Raw genomic sequence first — 27,032 nt, 5'->3', positions numbered from 1 at the left:
TTTCTGAAGCGACCTGGCTATCACAAATGATAGGTCGACAAAAGTGGCTGATCGTCGTGGAAATTTATAGCAGCAAAATAATCTAAATTATCTCAATGCGTGTTTCTAAATGTGAAGGGTGAAAAAACGGAGAACCTGGAGAAAAATCCACGTAACCACTGCTTCGACCCAGACCCTGATGCCTGTTGTATATTTGGAGTTTGCGTCTCTCTCGCTCTCTCTCCCTGTGTCACGTGGATTTTTCTCTGGGTCCTCTGGCAATCCCCTCCACATTTAGAATCAACATCACGCATTTCCAGTATTTGGCTGCTACTGTCATTTTACAAATAACCCACTTCGCTTCTGAAAAGCTATGCCGTATAGCTCAGTGAGCCTTACCTGGTAAAATGAAAAAAAGTTTAGTTTAGAAGCTTAATGTGGATATTGTCTGCATTAAACAAGTTATACCCTTCTTGCCTCCACGGCCATAATTGGGAAAATATAATCGACGTATCCGTTAATGGCCCTTGTTTTTTTGGCAGAGGCCAAACATAACTATTGCATAAAGGGCCATTGGCCGAAATCTAAGATATATATTTATTTTAAGGCCAGTGTCTTTCATGAACGTGATGAGTTTTTGTTTTGTAATTCTGCACCACTGCCAACGCAGTGTAACCAAATACTGTTATGTATGACGCAGTGTAACCAATTCATGTCATGCACGTGTTAATTCAGCGATTGGTATATCTGGAATTCTCAACAGGCTGGAAAAGAAAAAACCCACTGAATTGGAGGTGGGTGGGGACCATTGACCAGTTGAATCTCTCAAGGAATGTTCTTTTATTTCCAGTTGTTTTTGCATAAAAGACCGGCCGAGCCGTTAGGACCCTGCACTCACCACGCGAAGCGCATCGCCGCTGGCTGAGGGGCGAGTCAAGGCGGTCCCAACACGTCGGGCTCTACCCCGCGTGTACGCCCCCCCACGTCTTTACATAAGGAGTTCGTCACAGAATGCCAGCATTGTAGCCCACGAGTCAAATATGCTAACGTCTTAAAAGCCTTGCAAACACGGGTAACGTGTACGACTGTATATACGCATGCATCTCTCATTACAAATTCATGTCATCTGTGAAATGCACGTTGCGTAGTCAAAAACTTTAAGCAAAAAAACACATTAAAACGGCACAATCATTTATTATTATAGCCTTAGTTCCCTATTTTTTTATTTATTAAATATTTCATCACTTGTCCCTGCTTCCAGTGGTTGACTACATCTGAATTAAGGGCACTACCTGGAACTTGTTGACCCGGACAAATCATTACGATTCTTTAAAAAAAAAACTTCGGTAATCAATTCTGAACTTTAGCAATAAATATTGTTGTACCAATAGCAAGGTTACTGATAATGATGCGTGAATATATCTGTGTGTTTCCAGGATCATTTCAGTCGGCAGTGGCATCATCAGCACAATGTGAAAGAGTGATCCTCAAGAGCGGTGAATCCACACACCTGTGTGCGCGCACTCAGGCCATACGCATCACTTCATCTCCTACATAAGATTTCTCCAGATGGTAGTGCAAAAAGAGCGTAATTTTGTGTATTACCACGTAAAATGATCGCTAAGTACAAAAGCGTTGAAAATACCTAAAATGCTAACGTGAGGTGAGATTTTGTACAAAACGGACATTTAATGCTCACATAAAAACGTAACTAAAATATACTAATTACACGACTCAATACTAACGCCTTCCTTAAACAAAAAATCATTTCTTTTTCCTTTTTGACGGTGCGTGACTTCCAGTCGCAGATATATCTGAAAAAAGGGAGAAAAAAAGCATTTATTACAGCTCAGCCACATGGAAGGCTGCTTCACATGATCAACATCATCACGAAAACGTGATGTAAAACAGTGGAACAGACTCAAGAGGCTTAATCGCCACTACAAGCACAAAGGTCTACACGCTGCAACAGGACACAGTCAACAAACCTGTACTCCTTACTGTTTGTACATATTATTATTGTGCACTTTTTTTAAAAACAACATTGTTGAGGGCAGAGCACGGTTGGCTACGTATGGTGCGAAAAAAGTTATCCGTACAAATAGCAAAATCAGCACTATTAAAAAGTGCAATCGATGAGCGTTAATCAATTTGTTGCATTGAGCAAGGTTAGAGATTGAGTAGGTGAGCGAGTGGGTTGGTTTGGGGTGTGTATGTCTATTATTATGACCTGGCGTGTGATGGTTGAAGTGCGGATGAGACAAAACAGCCTGTCTGGTAGACCGAGTCCTCAATACGAGTGGAGAAATCAACAAGTCGTTCACGGGAACGGTAACCACTGTCGTAGCGATAGAAGAGTGATAAGGAGGCAACCGACTGCCATTAAATAAGCGAGTGATCAGATTGATTAAGCGCTTTCTGGATCATCCATTAACGGGACTGCTTTACTCTGAACTATATCAGGCACAGTGAGGGAGAAACTGGGTGCTTAGTGCGGCCTGGAAGCGTATTATTAAATAATACATATTACAATTCCTTAAAGGGGAAACACATACTAATTAACTGATTACTAATGTAGCATATAATTACAATAACACAACTACAACTAATTGCTAATCTACAACTAATTGCTAATCATAACCATTGACTGATTACCAATCGATTATATAATTACAATACCCCCCCCTCCACCTCAAATCACTGCACCTGAATGAGTTAAATGATGACGTCACCCTGCTGCTCTATTTAAGACCGGGAGCAAGTGAGGGCTTTACCATTCTGGCGAATTGCCCGATGATGCTGGATGTAATTACCAGCGAAACGTTGTACTCAAACTGTAAATGTTGTGGATTCACTCTGTAACACACCGGTGGGCTAAAGTAGTGAACTATTTCTTTTGTCAACGTGACACTTTTTTGCTGATTGGCCGTGTCGGGTGGTGGAGGGTTACGACACATTTATAAATAACGCGATCTAACACAAAAACCTTTATTATGAATAATATTGATCGCGAAAGCCTACGTGTTAAAATTATCCCAGTTCTTTAAAGTTATATTTGTATGATGGTTGTTTACCCAGGAAGAATCCCACCGAGTCTCTCACAGCTATCAGAAGGGTCCTGCCAAACGTTTTCATAGTGGGGAACATTGATTGCTATGTATAATCCCATACGGTGTAATTGACGGGAAATATTTCAAATTTTTCGAATTTGAACCAAAATTTAGACAGCACACGATGGTCTACTCGTTACAAATGTCAAGGGATATTTAGCGTTCACACTGAAGCAATTGTTACCGGCGAAACGTCAGGGTACTCAGAATATAAATGTTGTGGGTTTACTTATGCAGCACACCGCTGTGCTGAACTAGTAACGAATTGGCATGTTTTGTTTACGTGAAAAACCTTACTATTTGTATTATTTCGCTGTGTTGGGTGGTGGCAGGTTTAACAACGCATTGCATTTATAAGTACGTGATCTATCCAAAAAATCTATAATATTGGTCAAAAAAGCCTCCTACAGTGAGGGAAAAAAGTATTTGATCCCCTGCTGATTTTGTATGTTTGCCCACTGACAAGGAAATGATCAGTCTATAATTTTAATGGTAGGTTTATTTTAACAGTGAGAGACAGAATAACAACAACAAAAATCCAGAAAAACGCATGTCAAAAATGTTATAAATTGATTTGCATATTAATAAGAGAAATAAGTATTTGACCCACTCTCAATCATAAATATTTCTGGCTCCCAGGTGTCTTTTATACAGGTAACGAGCTGAGATTAGGCGCACACTCTTAAAGGGAGTGCTCCTAATTTCAGCTTGTTACCTGTATAAAAGACACCTGTCCACAGAAGCAATCAATCAATCAGATTCCAAACTCTCCACCATGGCCAAGACCAAAGAGCTCTCCAAGGATGTCAGGGACAAGATTGTAGACCTACACAAGGCTGGAATGGGCTACAAGACCATTGCCAAGCAGCTTGGTGAGAAGGTGACAACAGTTGGTGCAATTATTCGCAAATGGAAGAAACACAAAAGAACCGTCAATCTCCCTTGGCCTGGGGCTCAATGCAAGATCTCACCTCGTGGAGTTGCAATGGTCATGAAAACGGTGAGGAATCAGCCCAGAACTACACGGGAGGATCTTGTCAATGATCTCAAGGCAGCTGGGACCATAGTCACCAAGAAATCAATTGGTAACACACTACGCCGTGAAGGACTGAAATCCTGCAGCGCCCGCAAGGTCCCCCTGCTCAAGAAAGCACATATACATGCCCGTCTGAAGTTTGCCAATGAACATCTAAATGATTCAGAGGACAACTGGGTGAAAGTGTTGTGGTCAGATAAGACCAAAATGGAGCTCTTTGGCATCAACTCAACTCGCCGTGTTTGGAGGAGGAGGAATGCTGCCTATGACCCCAAGAACACCATCCTCACCGTCAAACATGGAGGTGGAAACATTATGCTTTGGGGGTGTTTTTCTGCTAAGGGGATGGGACAACTTTACCGCATCAAAGGGACGATGGACGGGGCCATGTACCGTCAAATCTTGGGTGAGAACCTCCTTCCCTCAGCCAGGGCATTGCAAATGGGTCGTGGATGGGTATTCCAGCATGACAATGACCCAAAACACACGGCCAAGGCAACAAAGGAGTGGCTCAAGAAGAAGCACATTAAGGTCCTGGAGTGGCCTAGCCAGTCTCCAGACCTTAATCCCATAGAAAATCTGTGGAGGGAGCTGAAGGTTCGAGTTTGCCAAACGTAAGCCTCGAAACCTTAATGACTTGGAGAAGATCTGCAAAGAGGAGTTGGACAAAATCCCTCCTGAGATGTGTGCAAACCTGGTGGCCAACTACAAGAAACGTCTGACCTCTGTGATTGCCAACAAGGGTTTTGCCACCAAGTACTAAGTCATGTTTTGCAGAGGGGTCAAATACTTATTTCCCTCATTAAAATGCAAATCCATTTATAACATTTTTGACATGCGTTTTTCTGGATTTTTTTCTTGTTATTCTGTCTCTCACTGTTCAAATAAACCTACCATTAAAATTATAGACTGATCATTTCTTTGTCAGTGGGCAAACGTACAAAATCAGCAGGGGATCAAATACTTGTTTCCCTCACTGTATGTTGTTAAACTGTGAAGGGCGCAGTGTTGGTGGCTTTTCTCAATTATAATTTGGCTTCAAGAAAGGAAGGTTATCATTGTGCGACGGGGACAGCGTGGCGCCTCGTGCTGATGTTAACGACCCGCACCTCTCGCCACGCAGTAGGACGCGGATCGCGTTGATCTCTTTCGTTGCAAGACGTCCATCTCCTGCTGCACTCCGGAGTCGTCCGGGTCCTTTTCCTTCTGTTTATTCCTGGACGTTTTATCCACCTCCACAGTAGTTTTTGCACTAAGAGAACGGAGAAAACGCGCGTGCATATGCAGAGCGAACACCTGCATTGGCTCGTCACAAAAATTTGCTTTCACGTGGTGCATGTTTTATTTGCCACTTTGCTTTCTCAGCAACTGAAAATGACGCTGGGATGAACGGGGACCGCTCGGAAGCTGTGAACTCTCGTCCCTGCCCTCGGCAGATTGAGTGCACATCTACTCCTGGCTTGCATGCAAGTGTCTGTACCCTCGGAGTGAGATAAAGCCAAACTAAGACACGAATTGTCAAAAATAGCCACGTGCAACCTCACCTAAAGATGCTGCGCAAAAACAGTGGCAACAGCTACATGGTGGAAAATATCAGGCATACGTATATACACGTCATGGAGAACAGCAGGTATACATATTCACACGTCATGGGGATATAGCAGGCATATATATAGACATCATTTGAATACGAGCCCTGGGAGACTTGAGTTTGGTGTGCAATTCATGTTAAGTTTACATCAAAGATCTAGCATTTAATCAAATTAATTCATCAAATAATAAAAGGTCGCATTACCTTAATTCACTCTCCATAGGTGCACCTAAAGGAGAAAAAAAATGCATTAAAAATGGTTATCCAATAACTAAACATAACACACTGCATATAAGACAAAAACTGGGCCAACGCACTGGATATTCATACTCTTTGGTTCTCTCGGTAAAGTCACGTAAAGTTACCTATGTGACTTTACCGAAAGAACCAAAGAGTATGGATTCCTGCAGTGACGAAAGCTTCAAATCAAGATTGCACTGGATATTGTTACAATAACATGCCCCCACACCCAGCGAGCTTTAACTACAATTACACGACAGAATGGATTTTTTTTAATCAATCCAATAATATAATTAGCTTTTTCCCCTATAGCCCCTCCCAAACATCCCCCACTACCCCTCCCTCACCATGAATGTGTCACAAGTAAATTTAATATGCTTTGACTATGGCATATATTTTTCACATTGTAGATACTGTCACATGTTGTAGTGCATTTTGATATGCATTATATATTACATAGCATAATTCAAGTATATATGTAGATGTATAATAAAGGTTTTTTGGATTAGATCGCGTAAATATGTCGTTAAACCCGCCACCACCCAACAGCCAACTCTTCAACACATCGGTGTGCTGAAGTAGTAACTAATTGGCACGTTTTGTTTACGTGACAAACCCTTACTAATTGACTGTTTCGTGGTGGTGGGATTAACGACGAATTTATATTAATGCAATCTAAGCCAAAATGCCTTTACCATGGGCAACATTGGTCGCAAAAGTCTACCACGTGTTAAACTGTATGTAAATTATTATAGGTCTACCATTTGTTTCACTGCATTTGCATTTTAGATTTTTTATTTTATTTTGCCGACATAGTCTGGACTAAGTGTGAAATCCGACTAGCTGGGGCTTTTACTGAATTTTTTTTTATTGTGCCCGCAAGTTAAGGCTGCCGTGCGCGTGTGTAGTGACCAAACACCACAATGCAACATTCGCTTTCACGGTGGACATTTATAGATCCCGTGACGTCGTCTGAACAAGCATAGGCCACCGTGTGCTGGCGTCGTGGTCTAAATTTGCCATATTTTTAAAAGTCGCCTGCAAACATCTGGATTGGAAATCACACAGCAATGGAAGACTCAGAAATACCCTGCTGAAAAAAGTCTTGACACGCAGTGCGAGGCTTCTCTAGCTAAGCACGGGCAAAAAGAACATTCCCGCCATTATCTACGCTTCATCTAGATGGACAAAAATGTATGGATCCCCGTAGATTAGAGCTCTGCCATTGGCGCAGACGAACGGAGTTGCACTGCACAATGCAAATCACAACGTGGAGGAGGCCGAGCAAGGCAGACGTACCGCTCTTGTCACCCGCTGTGTCGACTGCACTCTCGCCAGCTGCTGCCTCTTGGATGGAACTGCTCACCACATCTGTTTTGGGAAAAATAATGAATAAGCAGCTTAAAATGCATCCCACGTAATTATCTCTTGAACGATACTGTAAACATATAAGTTATCTTGATAAACAAGTATGTAAGGTTTTGATTTAAAGCTTTTGTGACTGCAGGGATTCATATTCTTGGTTCTTTCGGTAAAGTCACGTAGAAGGGAAACAATAAAATAATAAAAACATAAAACAATAAAATTCTCACGACGTTTCGACTGCAACACAAGCAATCATCATCAGGTGTGAAAGCCACAGCAAGAACATTTGAAAAAAAAGTGGCGGTTGTTTCCTTTCTACGTGACTTTACCGAAAGAACCAAGAACAAATATGTAAGGAGAACAAATTACACCATGGCAAAGTGCATTTAATATACCTGTGGATTGGCTTTGTGTACCAGCGTCATCTGATGTAGAAGTTGAAGAATGATCTTCCAGTGTCACATCAGTCGAAACCGCTGTGTTGTCCGTTGGCCCCACGAGTTGAGACTGGCTCTCAACGGAAGTAATGGCACTCGGTTCATCCTTCTCACTCGACTCCAGCTGCTCTCCAATTCCACTTTCAAATGGCGTTTTGGCACGGTGTGACTTTTTACAACAGGGAACAGCACCAGCATCTTGAATGATTCCAGAGCCGATTGTAGATTCAGCAGAAGAGCTACATTCCGAGACAAATGAAGAACTTGCGACCTTGGAAGCGTCGGAAGTAGCTTGTTGGTCATTTGCCGACGTATGGCATGATTGAGATTCCAAGTAAGATTTATTGTCAGGTTCTGGAAATTCTGCATTTTTCCTTTCTGGCGACACGTCCATAGACGATTTAGCTGCAGGCGACTCTACAGGCGCACTTGATTTAGCAGACTCTGATGAAATCGAGGATGTGATGTCACACGATGTTATATTCGAATCAGACTCATGTTTGACGGTCACATCTTGGGGGGCAGTACTCTGCTCTGGCTGCTCGGTTTTAGAAACCGCAGAATGGACAACAGCTTCGTTCACATTCGTCGAGTTCGATTCTTTTTCTCTTTCGCCGGTGTTAGATGGTTCAATTACGGGAATAGAACCGGATTTGCTTGTTGAAGGTTCACTACTTACAGGGTTGGTAGTATCACTGCTACATAAAATGTCAACATTGTCCATTTTCTCAGAGACCATCTGATCTTGTGCACAGCTTGGAGGTGAAGACAAACTACTGTCATTTTTCATCGATGACGTATCTGCAGCACCACGCTTCTCTGGTGGAATCACATGGACAGGCTTTGCGTGGGTATCCACAACACTGCCATCAGCTAGTGAGGAGCAACTCTGCTCCTCTGGTCTCTCTGTTGGGTTTACCATTAAGGTCGTTGCGATCGGTTCATTTGTTTCCCGGAAAGAAATCTTGGCATCGTGTTTATTAGTTGCCTCACTGTTCAACAGCTGCAGAGCATCTCCATTTCCGTTGTTTCTTTCGGGACTTTTAGTGTGTATTTGAAGCGACGCATTGCTGGAATGAATTACAGTTGCGTTTTTTTCATCGGACACTACAGAGTCGACACTTTTAGACTCGCGTGTACCAAAACCCATCGCCGGCTGTGTTGTATTTCCAGCAAAGCACTCTTCGTAATTAGAAGGTGTTGGCCACAGAGGAGGCTTGTGTGCAGAAGCAACAGCGGGATTTTCCAATTCACTGGACAGTGACGGGGAAGGTGTCGTGCTACCAGTGAAGGGCAAGGGAGCGTACGACAGATTGTGTTTAAGAATATTTTCTCCAACACCCGGCTGCAGGAGAGATGAAGGGCTCTTCATTTGTGGAATGCTCGTCGGTGTTACTTCAGCCACCAACGGCTCAGCAGCTGGAACACTGGACTTGAAGTTGGGCAATGTCGGCAAATAGATATTTCTAACCAGTGGCTCATTCATGAAAGAGGCATTCTTGTCGGGTGCACTTGTCAGGATGCTATGCTGCAGGGAGTGTTTATTGATCTGTGCTCCGGGACTGTCTCCTGCTCTCCGCGTACCCGTCACACTTAGTTTTCTATTCGGACTGGGGATGCTTTTCTTAACGGTGCACTGCGTACCTTTCCTTGAACTCGGGCTACTGCGTTTGACGCCGATACTGGTCTGCCTCTCTTGGTAGGGCTCCTCCGACTTGACGCTCACGCCTCCCGGCATCTGTGGAAATGCAGACTGGTTGCCGGGAACCTGCCCTATGGCTTTCAGTGTCGTGGGATTAAGCCCTTGCTGCTCCAAAGTCCGTGCATTGAGACAGGGTTGTTTGGGAGGCAACGGGACATTAATTTGTGGTGGAAAGAGGCCCGCTATCGATGCATTCAGTCTTTCTGGAGAGAGACTGATCTCAGATGGCTCGGTGCTAGGTGGGCAGAAAGACGGCGGTATTGCGTTATAAGGGCGAGGGCTCGCGCGGTTTGGAGTCTTGGGCCTAGAGACGGACGTTTGCAGAGTACCTAATGGTGCACTGAGTGCTTGGTGCTGAGAGCTAGACACTGGCAGTGGTGTTTGGGAAGGCACGGTGTTAGAGGAAAATGCTATTCGAGTTCCTCCGTGTAAAATTTGAACAGATGTGTTCCCCTGCTGCCCTATCTGACCAGGTGATGCCAGTTGAGACAAATCTCTGGTACTTCCACCAAATTTGATATTTGCCGCTGGCAGAGACTGCCCCTGGGAAAAGGGTGAAGCTGCAGAACCAGCGCAAGCAGTCGGGGATGTCTGAAGGTGTCTCGCTTTGGAGTGATCGTCTCGACCAAAGTGATTATTCGGTTTATTTTCTACCATCGCACAACTTTCCTCCTTGATGGAAGGCATAATCGTTTCAGATTTTTCTTGAGAGAAACTGCTAGAGCCAGCAACATCGGCACCCAAAGGCTGAGGCCCCTTTTCACAAACGGCTGCATTATTTGGTCCAATCGGTGCATTTTGCCCGGCAGAGTACATAGCGGATGGTCCATAAAGTGGAAGGGACCGTGGGATTTCCACAGGGTTCAATATAGTTGGTGCAACTTGAGGTTTCAGCGGCTGTAGGTCATGTCCCGATGTAGCAGGAGGGCCAGACATAGGCAACTCTAGTGTGGCGCTGCTGGGGTCATAGCTGTCAAACACATTCTGCTTCTGTGGCAAGTGATGCTCCGTCATTTCTGAGACTTCCCGTGTAGGGTCGGCAACGTCGCGCTGCACGTTCAACTGAAACGAAGACTGGACATCCGACTGATGCTGCTCGTTCATCTTACTGCTGGCGCCTGGAAATTACAACAGACAAAATCGTGCCATTGTATCAGCAAAACAATGTATCTGCACTCTCACATCATTGATACCATCAATGACTTCACTTTTAAATGTATAGGTTTGCGAACATGTTCCGTAACATTGTGTACGGTACACATAACATCCATCTATTTAATTACGTCGTATAATAAAGCAAATAGATTACACAAATAAATAAAAACATCAATCAATTATACTGTAAATGTAGCAGTTTTATTTACCTTGGATAATGATGGGGGTGTGATGATGAGGGTGTGATGATGATGATGGAGGTGTGATGATGGAGATGTGATGATGAAGGTGTGATGGTGATGCTACTTTTACGATCGTCATCGGTGCACTTGCTGCCACACTCTCCCCGAGTGCCTTCTCGTTGTTGTTTATAAATCCGACTGCCGACTCGTTTACTATGCAATAGCAGCCAACATCAGACGCACTAACACCACGAGCAAGGTCTCTCCAACAACTCGACTTTTTGAGATAGGCAGCAATCCCTCACCAACCGCGTTTTTCCGCATTCCGCGGTATTTATGTATCAATGGTATTCCTTCGACGTGCCAATTTGCTCACCGCGTGGGTATGAAGTTTGACACTTGTGATTTCAAATCACCCCGCAATCGGCGTTCTCTCCGTGTATCATCGTCTCATCTCCCAGCTCCCTCCCGTTTTGATCGCAGCACAAGCGGAAGAGGAAACGTTTGTGTTGCGATCGAAACGTCGTAGTTTTTTTGTTTTTTTATTTTCTTTGAACCTATCTACGTGACTTTACCGAAAGGCCCAAAGAATATGAATTCCTGCAGTCACGAAAGCTTTAAGTCAAGATCTGGTAAACATTGTCAAACACTGGACTAATTTACCAAAAATGTGAAGCCACAATAGCGCGTTAGTTCCGAGGGTGGCTCCCCCCATAAAGCTATGGGGTTTAGCGTTTGCTACGGACCATAAAGCCCTCATCGTCAGGCTGAAATTAAAGAGGATTTACCTTGCATGCTCACACCATGCTGAGCTGTGTTTTCGTGTTCCTCACTGGGCTCCACTTTAGTTTTTTCTTGCAGCTGCACATCAAGCGCAGCGTCCCCATCAGAGCTGCAGGGACAAGGGAGAGAGATCGCCGCAGTGAACGTTCGACTTGCAGAAGATCACATTCGCGGAGCAAGCGACACAGCTACCAAGCCGATGCGTTGTTGCTTCTTGAGCATTCATCATGCTGCGATCAACATGGGGAAATAGTACAGCGCATTTTCCTTGTGACCATTGGTTTAGCTTTTTCATTACAGAGTCAAGAGAAGTGATTTGCTTGCAATGTGCAATCCTCAACTCTTTACGATGTGGGAATCTTTTATTCAAGAAAGGAATCATTTTCATAGCAGGATAGGAGGTAAACATTTGCTGTATTATCCCTCGTATGTGCTACAAAAGTGTAATCATTTATATGTTGACACATGTCCTTCAAGTTCAACAATGGGAAGGCCATTTTTTTAATGAGGCAATTTTATTCATAATAAAAGGTTTTTGGGTTAGATCGTGTTATTTATAAATGTGTCGTAATCCTCCACCACCCGACATGGCCAATCAGCAAAAAAGTGTCACGTTGACAAAAGACAAATAGTTCACTACTTAAGCCCACCGGTGTGTTGAAGAGTGAATCCACAACATTTACAGTTTGAGTACGACGTTTCGCTGGTAATTACATCCAGCATCATCGGGCAATTCGCCAGAATGGTAAAGCCCTCACTTGCTCCCGGTCTTAAATAGAGCAGCAGGGTGACGTCATCATTTAACTCATTTAGGTGCAGTGATTTGAGGCGGAGAGAGGGTATTGTAATTATATAATCGACTGGTAATCAGTCAATGGTTATGATTAGTCATGAGTTGTAGATTAGTAATTACTTGTAATGTGTGTTATTGTTATTATATGCCACGTTAGTAATCAGTTAATTAGTATGCGTTTCCCCTATAAGGAATTGTAATATGTATTATTTAATAATACGCTTCCAGGCCGCACTAAGCCTGTAGCTGTCAGAGCGATTAAAGTTATTTCTATTTCTCTCAATTTCAATGGATTCTCGAATTAGTCTTTGCCAGTAATAATTCGTTTTACACAACACTTCAACGTTATCAAAATCAATTGTTCTTGTTGACAAGCATGTTCTGCCACTGCCGACAGTTGTGTTTGAGATAATTTAATATTTATTTGGTGTTCTTTTAGTCTTATGCTGAGGTTACGTCCCGTATGTCCAATATTGCATCTGCCATATAAACAATTAATCCGATATACACCTTCTGTTGATAATTTAGGTAATTCGTCTTTAGTGCAAGATACTAATTTTTTAATTGTGTACTGTACCAAATATTACTGTAATGTTTTGCTTTTGCAAAACACGGACTAATTCGTCAGTTACTCCTGAGATATATGGAATTTTAATTGTTTTAACAATCTGATCGCTTTCAGCAGTGTTGCTTTGCGATCGTGATTTGGCATTCAGTGCTCTGTTAATTTGAGCATTATTGTAGCCATTCTGTCGTAGTGCTTCTTTAACGTGTTTGATCTCTCTCACTAGACTTTCACCATCTGACACTGTTTTAGCCCGATGTATGAGCGTCTTGATAAGAGAGGATTTCTGAGCTGGGTAATGATGCGAATCTGCATTCAGATAGGCATCAGTGTGCGTTTGCTTTCTGTAAACGCTGTGTTATTTTACCGTTTAGGCCATGTGCAAGCAAAATATCTAGGAACGGGAGTGTGTTTTTCACCTCCATTTCCATGGTGAACTGGATGGCCGGGTTTTGTGCATTGAGATGATTAAAAAATCATTAAGTGTATCTTTGCCATGTGGCCAGACAACCAAAGTGTCATCCACATATCTAAACCAAAAATATGGTTTTAATGTGCTCGAGGCAAGAGATCTTATTTCAATGTTTTCCATGTACAGATTTGCTATAGCAGGAGATAAAGGAGAGCCCATTGCTGCTCCTTCCTTTTGTTTAAAGAAATCCCCTCTCCATAAGAAGTGTTATTTAAACAATGGCCAGCGAGTTTTGGAATATATTTTGGTAAACCTGTATTCTTTACTAGTGTATTAAGTAATTTAAGTGATTCGTTCACTGAAACCTTAGTGAATAGAGAAATCACATAAAAACTTACCAGAATATCATTAGGGTTAAATATAAAAATCTGTAATATTTAGTGTCATTAAACTCTTCAACCGAACAAACAGAGACGATGCATGTAAATCCTGCTAGGTGGCTCAGAGGCAGAAAGAGTGGCTCTCAGTTGTAAGGTTACGAGTTCAAATCTTGGTTGGAGGTCGACTCAGCCCATAATCCCCTTTGGGGTGGATAAAATAATGATCACTTTGGTGGGGAAGTCAACGATGGTTGTCCACTCGACTTCTATCATCGTAATGTGGAATTTCCACGTCTGACTCCGGGCTGTAAACAGGAGATGAGCACCGTCTTAACACTCATTTGAGCAACAGGAACTCACTGACTATTCAGCAACACTTTGTTTCATTAAAATGATAATCACCACTTACCTGGACTGTACTTTGTCCTGGCGACCAGGAGGGTTTTTCTTCTTTTGATTCCTCACTGGTTTCTTCCGGTTTGCTCCGTTGGCCCCTTGCTTGTTCCCGTGCGCAAACTGGGACGAGGTGATGTCGCTCTGGAGCAGATTGACGAGCAGCGGGCTCGTCAGGGTGACGTCCTTGTTCGCGAGCGACGCCGCCGCCTGCGCCCGGGTGGCCGCCGCGGCGGCCGCGGCCGCCGCCGCCGCCGACGTGGGGTTCATGGCGCCTGCCGAGAAACCGTAGGGTAGAGCGGGGGCCGGAAACCTGCCGACAACCACGCCGCCGGACGTCGGCGACGCGCGCTCACCGACGAGGGCCGGCTCCAACGGAGCGCCAGGAGGGCAGGGGTCACTCCCCGGCGTCCCGGCGCTACGGACTCTGGGACCGCGGCCGCCCTGCTCCTGGCCCTCGGCCTGTTCCGACGCGGATCCGGCCGACGCTCCTTGACCCCTCCCCTGAAATTCCGGGGTTTGGTTTCCGTGGCTGACGCCCGTTATCAGTTGCTGCGTTAGGGCGGCGCAAGGCGACTTGCGCACGTTGCCGTGGCCCGTAGCAGACGACTTCTCCACCGTGCCTACCGACTCCGGCACACTTTCAGAAGCGCTCGTCACAGCTCTTATATGGGAAGTAACATTCATCACTTGTCCCTGTGCACCGGGCACCTGATTTTGCAACGCAACCATTTGACTCTTTGTTGTTGTTACCAACTGTACTTCGGTTTTCGCCATTGTGTTAGGAGGGTGTTCTTCTCGTTGCGCACCGACCGGATTACAAGACACGGGCACCTGGCTTTGACTCAAACCATCGAACTGCGCGTCGCTCTGTCTGTGAAGAGCGTTGCCCGCGTCCTGCTGGTTCCCCGACGCAACAACTTGGCTGGATCCAGCAGCGTTAATCTCCGACGACGACTGGTTTCCTAAAGATCCCCAAGATGCGTTTCGTACGTCCTGCTGCCCCCCACCAGATGCAGCTGCTCTCCGAACGTAGGCTCCCACCTCGCGCTGACTCCCGGCAGACGCCACCTGACCTGGCTGGCAGCTACCCAACTCCAGCTGGGTCACCGCAGCCTTGGCCTGTCCTCGAGGAGTGGGGGGGCCCTTGTCCTGCTGGGCTCCCATCGCTCCCCGGGGAACGTTACCCACGTTGCCCAGCGTCTGCTGACTCCCCGTCGGGCCTCTGCCGTCTCCTTCGTGCTTTGTGGGCACCACGTGGGCAACTCTGGGCAATCCCGCATTCTGCTTCATTGAATCTTTAGCTGCTTCCCTCATGTCAGCTGCATTCATTAGTCTCTGATCCTTTATTGTAGAAACGGCAGTAGATCCTGCAGAAACACGAGTGCACACCGACCACTGTTGTACAACACCGCCTCGACAGACATACACGCACCGGGGCTCACGCTCTGGGTATTTTAGTACGCAAACGTGAATAGATTCATCATAAAAATATTTTTGTTTAAATACATATATTTTTACTATTTATTTTTTTACGTGGAAATACACGCGGTAAACCCTCGCTATTCGCGAGTTTCACATATTCGCGAGTTACTAAATGTATAGCAATTCCCTATTTGCGACTCGCCGTACTACCGTATTCGCGAGTGTACGTAGCGCCAGACTACTGACACTGGGGAGGTGTGCGCAGAATGTTTACATTTCAAAGTGTCTGCTGTAAAGATTAGGCACACCCTCTTGGCTGCACGCTCAGTCTTCATTCTCGCAGTAATACCACTCTGTACTCGCGTTTGTGTATTTTTACTTTATACGTACTTACAGTCGACTCGTTTATACATTTTGGCATAAACGAGTCGACCGAGGTCCATTAAAAAGAACGCAAATACAGTCGGGGAAAGTGTTGCTGCCAGCGCTACCCCCAGTACTAAAATGATAACCACTGTGCGGCATTGTTATCAAACACCTGCATTTCCCAAGCAGTCACCCTCCTGAATTCCTCATCATCACCTCCGTCGTAAAATCATCATAGTTAAAAAAAATACATTATTCTGTATTATTTATTGTAATAATTGTTATTGAACGTTTACCATTTCCCCCCTATGTTCACTCGTACCAGGAACGTAACCCTATTTTTCCCATTGTAACAAAGTTTCTCCATTCGTGAATTCTGAATTCGCGAGTGTTGTCAAGGTAACCCTCACACATAGAGGGTTTACTGTATTTGAAGGTTTTGCTGATCTACTTTATTTATATTCTCCGCAAATAATGAAAAAAAATATATAATTAAGCAAAACTGGAGTTGGTCAATGATAACCGGGAATTGTTTTCATGCGTCGATCCACTTTTTATGGTAAATATCTTGTGCGTACCGGTTCCGAACTAAACCAATGATGAAGCCAAGAGCACGGTCTAACACAGGAGTATTAATACCGTATTCAGTTTTCCTTTTTTTAGGGAGGAACAATGCCGATGACACAACTGGATATCACGCCTCGTAAGCCGCTATGTAGTTTCCTTACCATGGAATGGCACGGGCTTGTTCCCGCGGGAAGCAGATTGACTCTCCTGCTGCGCATGGCCGAGGGCGGCAGGAGCCGCACCGGCCGCCTCCCCGACGCTTGCCTGCATCGGTCCTTGAGCCGTGTGATGCACCTCAAACTTTACGGCGTTTTGTGTCATGTGGTAGGGGGTGCTCTGCATGTGACCACGGTTTTCCATTTGACTGGTTGTTGGTACAGGGGCCATGTTCTCATGATTTGGAGCGGGCCCTCCCGGATTGGACTGGACTGCAGACATCCCGAAGGGCAACCGATTCCTCACCCCGGGTTGCTCCAGGCGACGCTGTGGCTGTATGGGAGATGACATGACTGGCGGGTAATGCGTCATGTGACCTGGGGGCGGTCCTTGCTGTAGAGATGCTTGGGAAGTAGGAGGCAATGCATTACCGCTGGGTTTATTTTGAAGCATAGGAGACATCTTAGGAGCAGAAGATGAATGAGCCATCATAAAATGTGACTGTACCCCGGCTGAAACCTGCTGACTGCCAAAAGGATAGGGTGGGGGTGGATGAGGAGGGGCTGTGCTAGGGGTCATCATGGGTCTGTGAAATTGGCTTGGCACCTGTGCATTGTTTTGAAACGTTTGCATGGCCATTCCCGACATGCTGCCCTGCTGCATGCTGCCCTGCTGCATGCTGCCCTGCTGCATGCTGCCCTGCTGCATGCTGCCCTGCTGCATGCTTCCTTGCTGCATGCTTCCTTGCTGCATGCTGCCCTGCTGCATGCTGCCCTGCTGCATGCTGCCCTGCTGCATGCTGCCCTGCTGCATGCTTCCTTGCTGCATGCTTCCTTGCTGCATGCTGCCCTGCTGCATGCTGCCCTGCTGCATGCTTCCTTGCTGCATGCTTCCTTGCTGCATGCTGCCCTGCTGCATGCTACCCTGCTGCATGCTGCCCTGCTGCATGCTGCCCTGCTGCATGCTACCCTGCTGCATGCTGCCCTGCTGCATGCTACCCTGCTGCATGCTGCCATGCTGCATGTGACTGTATGATTGTCCCGGCATTCGGCTCCACATCACAGGAGCAGGTTGATGCCCTGGTGGACGGGATCCTGTTGATGACAAATTCACACTCTGTGATGTCTCCGACTGATTAATGATGATTAATGATCCCAAGCATTTGAGCTCTACTCGGGTCCGGTGCAGCTGGGAACAAAATGAATAAATAAATTATCGAAGTAACATTGCCAAACACTTTGAAATAATAATTATGGTTAAATCACTGAAATAGAAATTGTATATCAACATGAACATAACAATTCAATGAGAGTTCTGTAAACTATATTGAAGCTGAAGCGTGGTCATATTAATTTCCAATTGATTGGAATTTATGTGCTTAGAGCTAAGTTGGTGAAAAAAACGGCCGGTATTTAGCAGGAACCAAACGCGCCCCCTGTCCTGCATATCCAAAATGAACGTTTTTGCTCTGTTAGCGACATCAACAATGTACCGTGATGCTCGATGAATCAAGCACTGGAGTGGCTTCAAAACTCCATCACCCACAAATTTCTCACAAATGTGAAGTTCTCCAAAGGTGACTTCAGACCAAACAAATTAATCTAAAAATAACTCTCAATTAATTTTCACGTGCAACTGCACAGATTACATTTCTGCAAAAGGAAGTGAGAACTTAAGCTATCAGTAACTAATCATGATCGCTAATCTATCATTAATTATTCACTATCATTGATCAATCATTTGTAGTTGGCAACACGTGACTCAACCACCGCTGACACGGCACTCCCAACCCAGTCACCTACCCCTGAAACACACAAAAAAATAGAAGTTTCTGAAACGACTTCGATTGCAACACAGTAACACGTTGGTCAGACTGGGCCAGCTTTTTGGCCGAGAGTGCAGGAGGAGTAAAAGTGTCCTCCGTGATCGTGCGCCTCGAGCGACGCCCTCGGGCTGGGGAGAGCTCTGGCACTGCAGGATGGATGGTGCCGGTCGCTCGTTACCTGGCACACTCTGCATGCCGCGCCCTGCGGGGGCCGCGGTGGGGTTCGGCAGAGACGAGGCGGCAGCTGCAGAGGCCGCGGCTGCACCGCTGCTTCTGTTTTCCAAGTGCTGCGTCTGCACTGGCGCAAGACGAACGACTCCCTCTCCTGAGTAAACGAGACGCCCCATCAGTCGTGTGCACAAGTTGACACAATGCTCGTGATATACACTAATTTTATACACACAATTCTAACATGTTTTATTCGTCCTACAGCATTTGTTTGCGTACTGATTACAAAAAGTAATATAGAACTTGAAGCTTTCGTGACTGCAGGAATTCATACTCTTTGGGTCTTTCGGTAAAGTCGATTGCCTGCGCTGCGATCGAAACGGTGTGATTTATTTTTATTTTTCTATCTACGTGACTTTACCGAAAGACCCAAAGAGTAATAATATAGAACTCTCAATGCCACCCGACACAGCCAGTTCGTGAGATTTGTCACGTAAACAAAACGTGCCAATCAGTTACTGCTTCAGCCCACCGGTGTGTGTTGGAGAGTATAATCCACATTTACAATTCGAGTACCGTGACGTTTCGCTGGTTGTAATCGCCAGCGAAACGTCACAGTACTCGAATTGTAAATGTGCTGAACTAGTAACTAGTTGGCATGTTTCATTTACGTGACAAACCTTACTAATCGGCCGTGCCGGGTGGAAGCGGGTTTAACGAGACATTTATATTTACGCGATGTAAACCAAAAAAATATTTTTTTATGGATATTGGTCGCGAGAGCCTGCTACATGTTAAACTTAGGAAGGGAGAGTCCTCACCTTCTATCTGCACCGAGAGAATGCCCAGCTCACGGAGCTGTTGGGGATTTCCCTGCGCCAGCTGCCGCAGACGCTGGGCGGCATCTCGCGGAATGGTGAAGGTCACCCGCACGCTGTTCCACGGCTCCACCATCTTCAACGACACATCATCGCCACCTACACAAGTGCGCACACGCATCGCCCACGGTTACACTTGTCACGAAAATATTTCAAACCCATTTAGCAATTGAATAGCACAGAATGTGTATACAAAAATCGCATTGGTTATACCAGACAAAATGTTCCAAATTAAACTAAAATACATTTTATTTTACCAGGCAAGACCCACTGAGCTATATAGCTCTTTTTCAGAAGTGACCTGGCTATAAATGATAGCTCAAAGAAGTGGCTTATCACGTGGACAATTTATAGCAGCCGAATACTCTCAAGGCATGTTTATAAATTGATCGTTACATCCCTTTCAGGCGTGCACTGTTTTTAACAAGCTTTAGAACATGTACCTATTTTCAGCATGCGACACATCGCAGACACCATCCCTTCCAGCTTCTTCCGGAAACCCTTTTCTCCAATACTTCCTTCACATGTCAGGACCAGGACGGAGTGTGCGTTCAGGTGCCACTCTCGACAGACGTCCTCTCCAAGGTAGCAGCCCGTACTGCTGGCCTTTTCCATCTCTTCATCCAGTCACACGACAAGGGAGAGTCTGCAAAATAACATCCATTGTGAGCAATTCACGCTTTCGATGGTTCAACATAGTAAAAAAATGTCTTGAATAAAAATGGCTTTAACGTAGAAAAACGTTATACTTTTACAGTGAAATTAATCTTATTGTCACATCGGGGAATCTGCACGTCTTCACATATTATTACCAGATCCCTGACGATAAGTTAAGTTAGATGACATAAAAAACATGACAGGTATCCAAAGAGGGCGGAGCCCCTTCAGGATACCTATATAGCATGAGGTGATGGTACCTTCCTGGGATGTATTTAAAGACACCTACCACCTGTAACACCACGAGGAACGCAATTACAGAACACCAAGTGAGTACGAAGTTACAACAAAATACCTGTCAACCCCTTATCAGTGCCTACCATATTACAGACCAACTCAGACCTTATTGGTCACCCCGTGCCCTTATAAATCTCAACGTTCATCCGACAAATCCCATCACAAGGGAGAAACACAAACAAATATAAAAACATTTTTCCCGTATTGAAACGGCTGTACGCCGTATGGACCTGAAAACTCTATTTCCCTGTACAAGAATACGGGTACACCATATGGGTTGACAGCTATGCAACAAGTAATGGGAGCAATGACGGCAGCTCAACGATTAGAAAAGGCGAGTTGCAAATGTATTCAGCACGGTTCGACCACGACTCCTGGATCTAGTCAATCATAAAAACTCGCGGAGTAATTCTATGCGTAGGAAAAAAAAATCAGTCGTCACATCACTCTTGGAAAAAGTAAATGACCTATGACAGAATGACAAAGGGAAAGTTCCTGGAGCAGGTGGTATAACTGCAAACAATGACAGGAGCGGGGTCAGCTGTTGAAAAATGTTTTTAGAAGACCTGTTCATCGTTTACACAGAACACCTACATCCGTCGAATGATGTCTCAATTCTTCAATGCCAAAAGGGGGAAATGAAACTGCAGCATTACAGATGCACGGCAGGCTGTTATAGAAAATATATTTTATTTTCTACTCAACCAGATTCAAGAAAAAACCATCAATAGTGACAAATTCATATCAAATACTTTACAAATATGCCTGGCTTTCGCAGGCTATGAAAAGGTATGTGCAAGTACTGACATCACTAACGAGCTAAGCGGATCAGATAACTGAAATGTATGCGCAATAGATGAATGTAATAACAAGAGAGCAACAAGAATGGCTGTGGTGAGAGTTGTTTTACCACAAGGCAATGATTAATAATAAGAGAGCACAAGGCTGGCTTTATAAACGTTACATCACTCTTAAGACCCTTGGAAAATCGTAAAAAAAACACAAGACATGCACCGATATCCTTACATGCAGATGCATTTCGATGCTGTCAATCATAATTATACTGGTAGGAACGAAGTTGTAAACTGAGTGTACCAGCCTGCAATAGATTAATGTGTCCGTCCGTCCCCTTTCAATACTTTAACGAAGTGAAATCTCGTGCTGTTGGGTGTAAGAGGTTAATTTGTCCGAAGAACCCTCAACGATTTTGAGGGCAAAAAGGTGGGAAGACGCTCTCAATTTGCACAATTTTACGTAACAATGTCATAAAATTGCGCAAAATTCCAATGTTCCTACCAGCCCACCCTTCAGGGACCTGTTACTGGTAGGAACGAAGTTGTAAACTGAGTGTACCAGCCTGCAATAGACTAATGTGTCCGTCCGTCCCCTTTCACTACTTTAACGAAGTGAAATCTCGTGCTGTTGGGTGTAAAATCAGCAAAAGACAGCGCAGAGACTTGTCCTACCAGCCCACCCTGCAGGGACCTGTTATTGGAAACTAATTCATTTTAACTTTTCACCGTCAATCTTCCATCCCAATCGACCACCGCCCATCATCGCGGATCGCCATTACCACCACCACCATCATGACGGATCATCACTATGGTTATCATGACTAATCATCACGAATGATGATCATTATCACGACCACCGATAATCACAAATGATGATCACTGGTTATCACCGAGATCTACTGAGATTACCACTGAACATCACCGTGACTGACCATGACCACAATTCATTACCACCACCACTGATCATTTCTTCAGTATCCCAAGTCACGGGCCGCGTAACATCAGAGGCCCTCCTTCAGAAAGCGGATCCTCAACTTTGAGCCCCCCTCACCCAGCTCACCCCCCAGACCGCGACCCCCTCACCCAGCTCACCCCTCGCACCCCCAGACCGCGACCCCCTCACCCCTCACCCCCCAGACCGCGACCCCCTCACCCCCCAGACCGCGACCCCCTCACCCAGCTCACCCCTCGCACCCCCAGACCGCGACCCCCTCACCCCTCACCCCCCAGACCGCGACCCCCTCACCCCCCAGACCGCGACCCCCTCACCCCTCGCACCCCCAGACCGCGACCCCCTCACCCCTCACCCCCCCAGACCGCGACCCCCTCACCCAGCTCACCCCTCACCCCCCAGACCGCGACCCTCTCGCTCCAGGCCCCCTCCCGAGCCAGGCGAGGCGGCGCCTTGCAGGCCGCGCCGATCGCTCCGCCCCTCGCCGTCCCTCGCGCTCCCTCGCCCTCTGGCGCCCTCGCGCCTTACTCCCGCGCGTTACCTCGGCGCGGTCCTGTCCGAGGGTCGTGGCCTCGATCGTCGCGATGTTCTCCGCGTCGCGTCTCCGTGCGGCGGCGACGGCGACAGAAGCAGCAAAAGAGCCTAGGCCTGGGGCGGCGCGAAACCCGGAGCTCAGATCCGGAGCGGAGTCTCCCAAATCCCGGAGAGGATTACCTCATCCAGCTCCAAACTCCGGAGAGGAATCCCCTCCCTCAAACTCCGGAGCGTTCGCCCTCAAAGCGGCCTACAGCCCCAAATCCCGGAGAGGATTAACTCCTCCAGCTCCAAACTCCGGAGAGGAATCCCCTCCCTGAAACTCCGGAGCGTTCTCCCTCAAAGCGGCCTACAGCCCCAAATCCCGGAGAGGAATAACTCCTCCAGCTCTAAAATCCCGGGGCGGAGTCCCTCCCTCGTAACTCCGGAGCGTTCTCCTTCAAATCCCCCGGAGCGGCCAACAGCTCCAAATCCCGGATCGGATTTCCTAAAACCGACACGGATTTCACCCCCCGCCCGCACCCCCCACGAGCGGACTCACGGGCAGGTGACTCCAAATCCCCGACGTTTCCCTCCCCCCCACCCCTTAAAGGAGAGCACAGTCTACACTGAACATTACAGACAGGGGACAGGGCCAGAGAGACACGGGAATGGATTCGGAGGCACGGAGAGACAGCGGCAGCAGCAGCAGCAGCGCCCAGCCATTCACCACCACACGCAAGACACGGGGAGAGGCGAGTGGGAGGACGGTCAAGCCACGCAAAAATAGCCTCGCGGAGCGCAAAGCGGCAATAGATTATCTTCGGTGCGTTCACGAGGAGGCCTCATAGACTACGACGATGGACGGAAATATCCCGGAGGCTGCGTACGGCGTAAACTCGCGGAAAGAACTCGAGAGAGAGAGAGAGTGAGGACACATAGAGCAAAGCGTTGCAAAAAAAAACGAAATGATGAACAAAGCCGAGTGCCGACTACACCGAGCATCTTCTTCTTTCCTCTGATAGTGAAAAAAAGAGAGAGCAGGATTTTAGGGGAGTCTTCATTTGCAAGAGTGATCCTGGATCACAAAATGATGAAAGCGAAACCAATAAAGTACGGCGGCGATCGATTAAATGGAAATCGGGGCTAAGCCAAGAATCACGTGGCAAGAGTGTGACGTGAGAAATGTTAAATGTTGCCCCGGCATTAACGGATGTCGAGAACTTCCATGTAGCCTCGGTCGACTCGGGCAGATTATGTTTAGACTTTAAAGCGCACATTGCGTTATTGCACGCTAAGTTGCAGGAACACGAAACAGATATAGGCTTGACTGTTGCTTTAATGGGCAAACAAGCAGGGATGTACTCTTTCTGTGAACGTAGGCTTTAACGATCAATACGCTTTGGTTCTATTCGGTAAAGTCACGTAGGTAAAAAATAAAACAACAAAAATCACGACGTTTCGGCCACAACACAAGCGGCCTTCATCAGGTGAAGTGATCAGGCTGTCTCGAGGACAGCGCTGGAGTGAAACACAGCCACGCTCAGACCGCGAACCTTTAAGCTGATGAAGGCCGCTTGTGTTGTGGCCGAAACGTCGTGATTTTTGTTGTTTTATTTTTTACCTACGTGACTTTACCGAATAGAACCGAAGAGTACAATGATTTTAGTTGAAGAATGCCTAATTAAAATCACGGCGTACAGAAAATCCTGCCCTCGGCATAAAGTTGAAGTTTACAATGAGACCTCATGCGATATTATGAAGACAGATTGAACATATAACAGCACCAAGGGCAGAGAACCCTGTCGACCAAGTGAAGTGGGAAGAGAGAGGTCGTCTCTGCCGTGAGGATCGGCGCTCAGCAGATTTTCAAGCTGCGATTCCCCCAGCCCCCGCTTCTGCAATGTGTGGGGGGCTTCGCCAACTCTGGCGTCGTTAAAATTTAAGCGAGCAATGCCAGTCACACATAAGTAAGCGTGAATAGATAATTTAGAGGGTGTTTTCACGTGGCCCAGATAATCACACATTTTAATTGCCAAGAACCCAGTCTTTGAAATTTGTCTGAATCTTGCTCGACTGAATTTGTTTTCGCTTTTGTTGAAGGTCCACTTTTACAGTGATATTTGAGTTGAATGTTACCATCCGCATTCTACGACATTGGGATTCGATGGTGAGATCCGTACAGGTTATCACCGCATCCGTTTCCTCCTTTAAAAAAAATATATTTTTTTTAACCCCATCTGTGTTGAAGCCTCGATCGACCCAACCCGACCCTATCGTCTCACCCACCAACACTAGGACACAGCAACAAAGACAAACATCCCCCGTATAGCCTTAACAGACTGTTGGGGCAAGTGCTGTTAGCGAGCACCTATAAAGGCCGGAACGGCACACGAGGGGGTGGGTGGCCAGCACCACGCCCGACCGCCTTTGTCTCCCCAGTGGCGATGTTTACTACACACCACACCAGGTAGTCATTTGAGGCTGAGTCGACCTAGGGGAGGCCCAGGACCGGTTCAGATAATCACTGCTGTTGGTCGTAAGCGGGAATCCAACTCGGGTCGCCGGGTTCGTAGCGCAGCGCGCTAACCGCGACACTACCGCTCCCCCACCAGCCACTTTGCTCCTCATCCGCTCAATCAACTACCGTAGTGACACTTCTATTGCTGCTGCTGCTGCTGCTCCTGCGAGTTCTCACGCCGTTGCTCCACTTGCAAATTCGTTCCCATCGTCGTCGCCTCTTTCCGCAAGCCTTCGCACAACGTCCGGCTCTTGGCTCACACACCATTTATTTCGAGTATAATAAGTGTAGGGTGGCCGTTTGTTGCCAGCCTCTCGTCATTTGGTGCCTTTGATCGGCAACTGCGTTTGAATAAATATCCCGACACACAACGAATGCCGACTCAATAATTCATGGTGAGTTCATGGAAGAACTTGGGAAAAAAAAGAGGCATTGTCTCCGCACTTCCTGTTATATTCCTTCTTTTTTGTTTGTTGCACATGTATATGTACAGTATTTTTTCACAGAATTAGAACAAGGATAATGATGGTTACAGCCGGTGTAGTTTACATATAAACCCTCGCACTGCCAGTTCACAGACATGGTGGCGGGGAACTGTCAAGAGCCATAACGAAACATATCTAGCCACACAATCTCGAGCACAGGCAGCGCCACGGTTTAAGAAGCGGTGTATCTGGGAGGCCCTATCACGTGTATGTCTGTTGAACTTGTTTCGCACCATACGGAGCCAACCGTGCTAATTGGATAAGTGCGGGGGAAGGACAACAAACTGAACACAAAACGCAGTTCTAAAGAAATGAGTTTTCAATTTAGATTTAAAAGTGCGAAGCTCCAGTGGCTTCTGAACATCAGATGGAAGACCGTTCCAGACGCTCGCAGAAGCGCATCCGAAAGCGCGCGATGCGGTGACCGTCTTTGTTCGATGGCCAGCAAAATATCTGCCGCTAGCGAGGATGAGCAGAGTTTGCGCGATGGTGGTTTTATGCTCCTTGACGAGATCAGTGAGGTGTTCGTGGGTCGTTTGTGGAAAGCAGGACACGTGTTGAGCTGGCAGGCCGCCCGCAGCCTGCCCCCGCCCACTTGTGCGTAGCCACACCTACTCAGCCGCTAGCCCACTCAGCCATTGGCCTCTCCTCGATGTTGGCCCTGCCCACTACCCAGGTGGGTCCCACCCCCACCCTACCCTTTGTCCGTATCACGAGTCACGGATCCATAAGCCAGGATAATTTTGTGGGGAAGATCGACATTTTCATAAAATGGGCATATTGGCGGTACACCGGTGGGGCGCGGTATAAATTTTTTTTCGCAATAATTATTTATTTTCTAGCAATTCGCAACCGCCGGTCAGAAAATCTTGTGGGGTGGTGGTGCGTCAAAATCAGTCCTCGTGATGTCGAAGCAGTCGGAACACGAAGCTTCACAGTATGTTGCCGTATAGCAAGCACCCAGCCTCATAACGATTGGCTGCTCCGTGTTCGAAAGACAGATTTGACTCTCGTACCCTAGACTTGGTCGGACGGTTCCTCGATTCGTAGGGGCCCAAATCAACGGTCAACTTTAACCTTTTTTTAGCAAGTGTCAGTAGACTGAGTAAACCTTCGAATCTTGTCAAACTTGGCGACAGGAGTGAATTAAAGACTGACAGATTAACCGAATCAGAATTTTATTTCAGACTGTTTTATGACCGGTGTATTATGCTGCACCAGTGTACTGCCAATACGCCCAAATACATTTCGGGGAAACGGGGACTGACTTTGTGAAACCGGAATGTTTTGTAGCTTTCTAGCCAC

The 27,032-nt window shown here is 46.3% G+C and overlaps 1 protein-coding gene across 1 annotated transcript; it reads right to left on the bottom strand.

The window, feature by feature from the left end:
• Positions 1 to 804: 804 nt before the first annotated feature.
• Positions 805 to 23,156, bottom strand: LOC116942509 (uncharacterized). The gene is made up of 12 exons (XM_032954507.2): positions 22,750 to 23,156; positions 19,952 to 20,154; positions 19,452 to 19,607; positions 18,641 to 18,787; positions 16,643 to 17,731; positions 14,140 to 15,493; positions 11,586 to 11,689; positions 7,717 to 10,578; positions 7,256 to 7,327; positions 5,921 to 5,945; positions 5,235 to 5,377; positions 805 to 1,793 (listed from the first exon to the last, which is right to left on the bottom strand). The coding sequence occupies exons 2-12, from the start codon at positions 20,121 to 20,123 to the stop codon at positions 1,744 to 1,746; spliced, it is 6,174 nt and encodes a 2,057-aa protein (XP_032810398.2). The 5' UTR covers positions 20,124 to 20,154; positions 22,750 to 23,156; the 3' UTR covers positions 805 to 1,743.
• Between the last annotated feature and the right edge of the window lie 3,876 nt (positions 23,157 to 27,032).

This window comes from Petromyzon marinus, chromosome 15, assembly GCF_048934315.1.
Source record: "Petromyzon marinus isolate PM22_M1 ecotype Great Lakes invasive population chromosome 15, UKy_Petmar_22M1.pri1.0, whole genome shotgun sequence".
Classification (NCBI taxonomy): domain Eukaryota; kingdom Metazoa; phylum Chordata; class Hyperoartia; order Petromyzontiformes; family Petromyzontidae; genus Petromyzon; species Petromyzon marinus.
Note: the sequence above shows the minus strand (reverse complement) of the source record. Positions and strands in the feature narration are given on the sequence as shown.

Excerpts from the sequence above, each read along its gene's own strand:
- LOC116942509 (XM_032954507.2), bottom strand. The coding sequence starts at position 20,123 with ATGGAAAAGGCCAGCAGTACGGGCTGCTACCTTGGAGAGGACGTCTGT. Across the intron at positions 19,608-19,951 it reads GTGTCGCATGCTGAAAATAG|GTGGCGATGATGTGTCGTTG; the intron begins GTACATGTTCTA and ends GCACTTGTGTAG. Across the intron at positions 18,788-19,451 it reads TCTCTCGGTGCAGATAGAAG|GAGAGGGAGTCGTTCGTCTT; the intron begins GTGAGGACTCTC and ends TCGTTTACTCAG.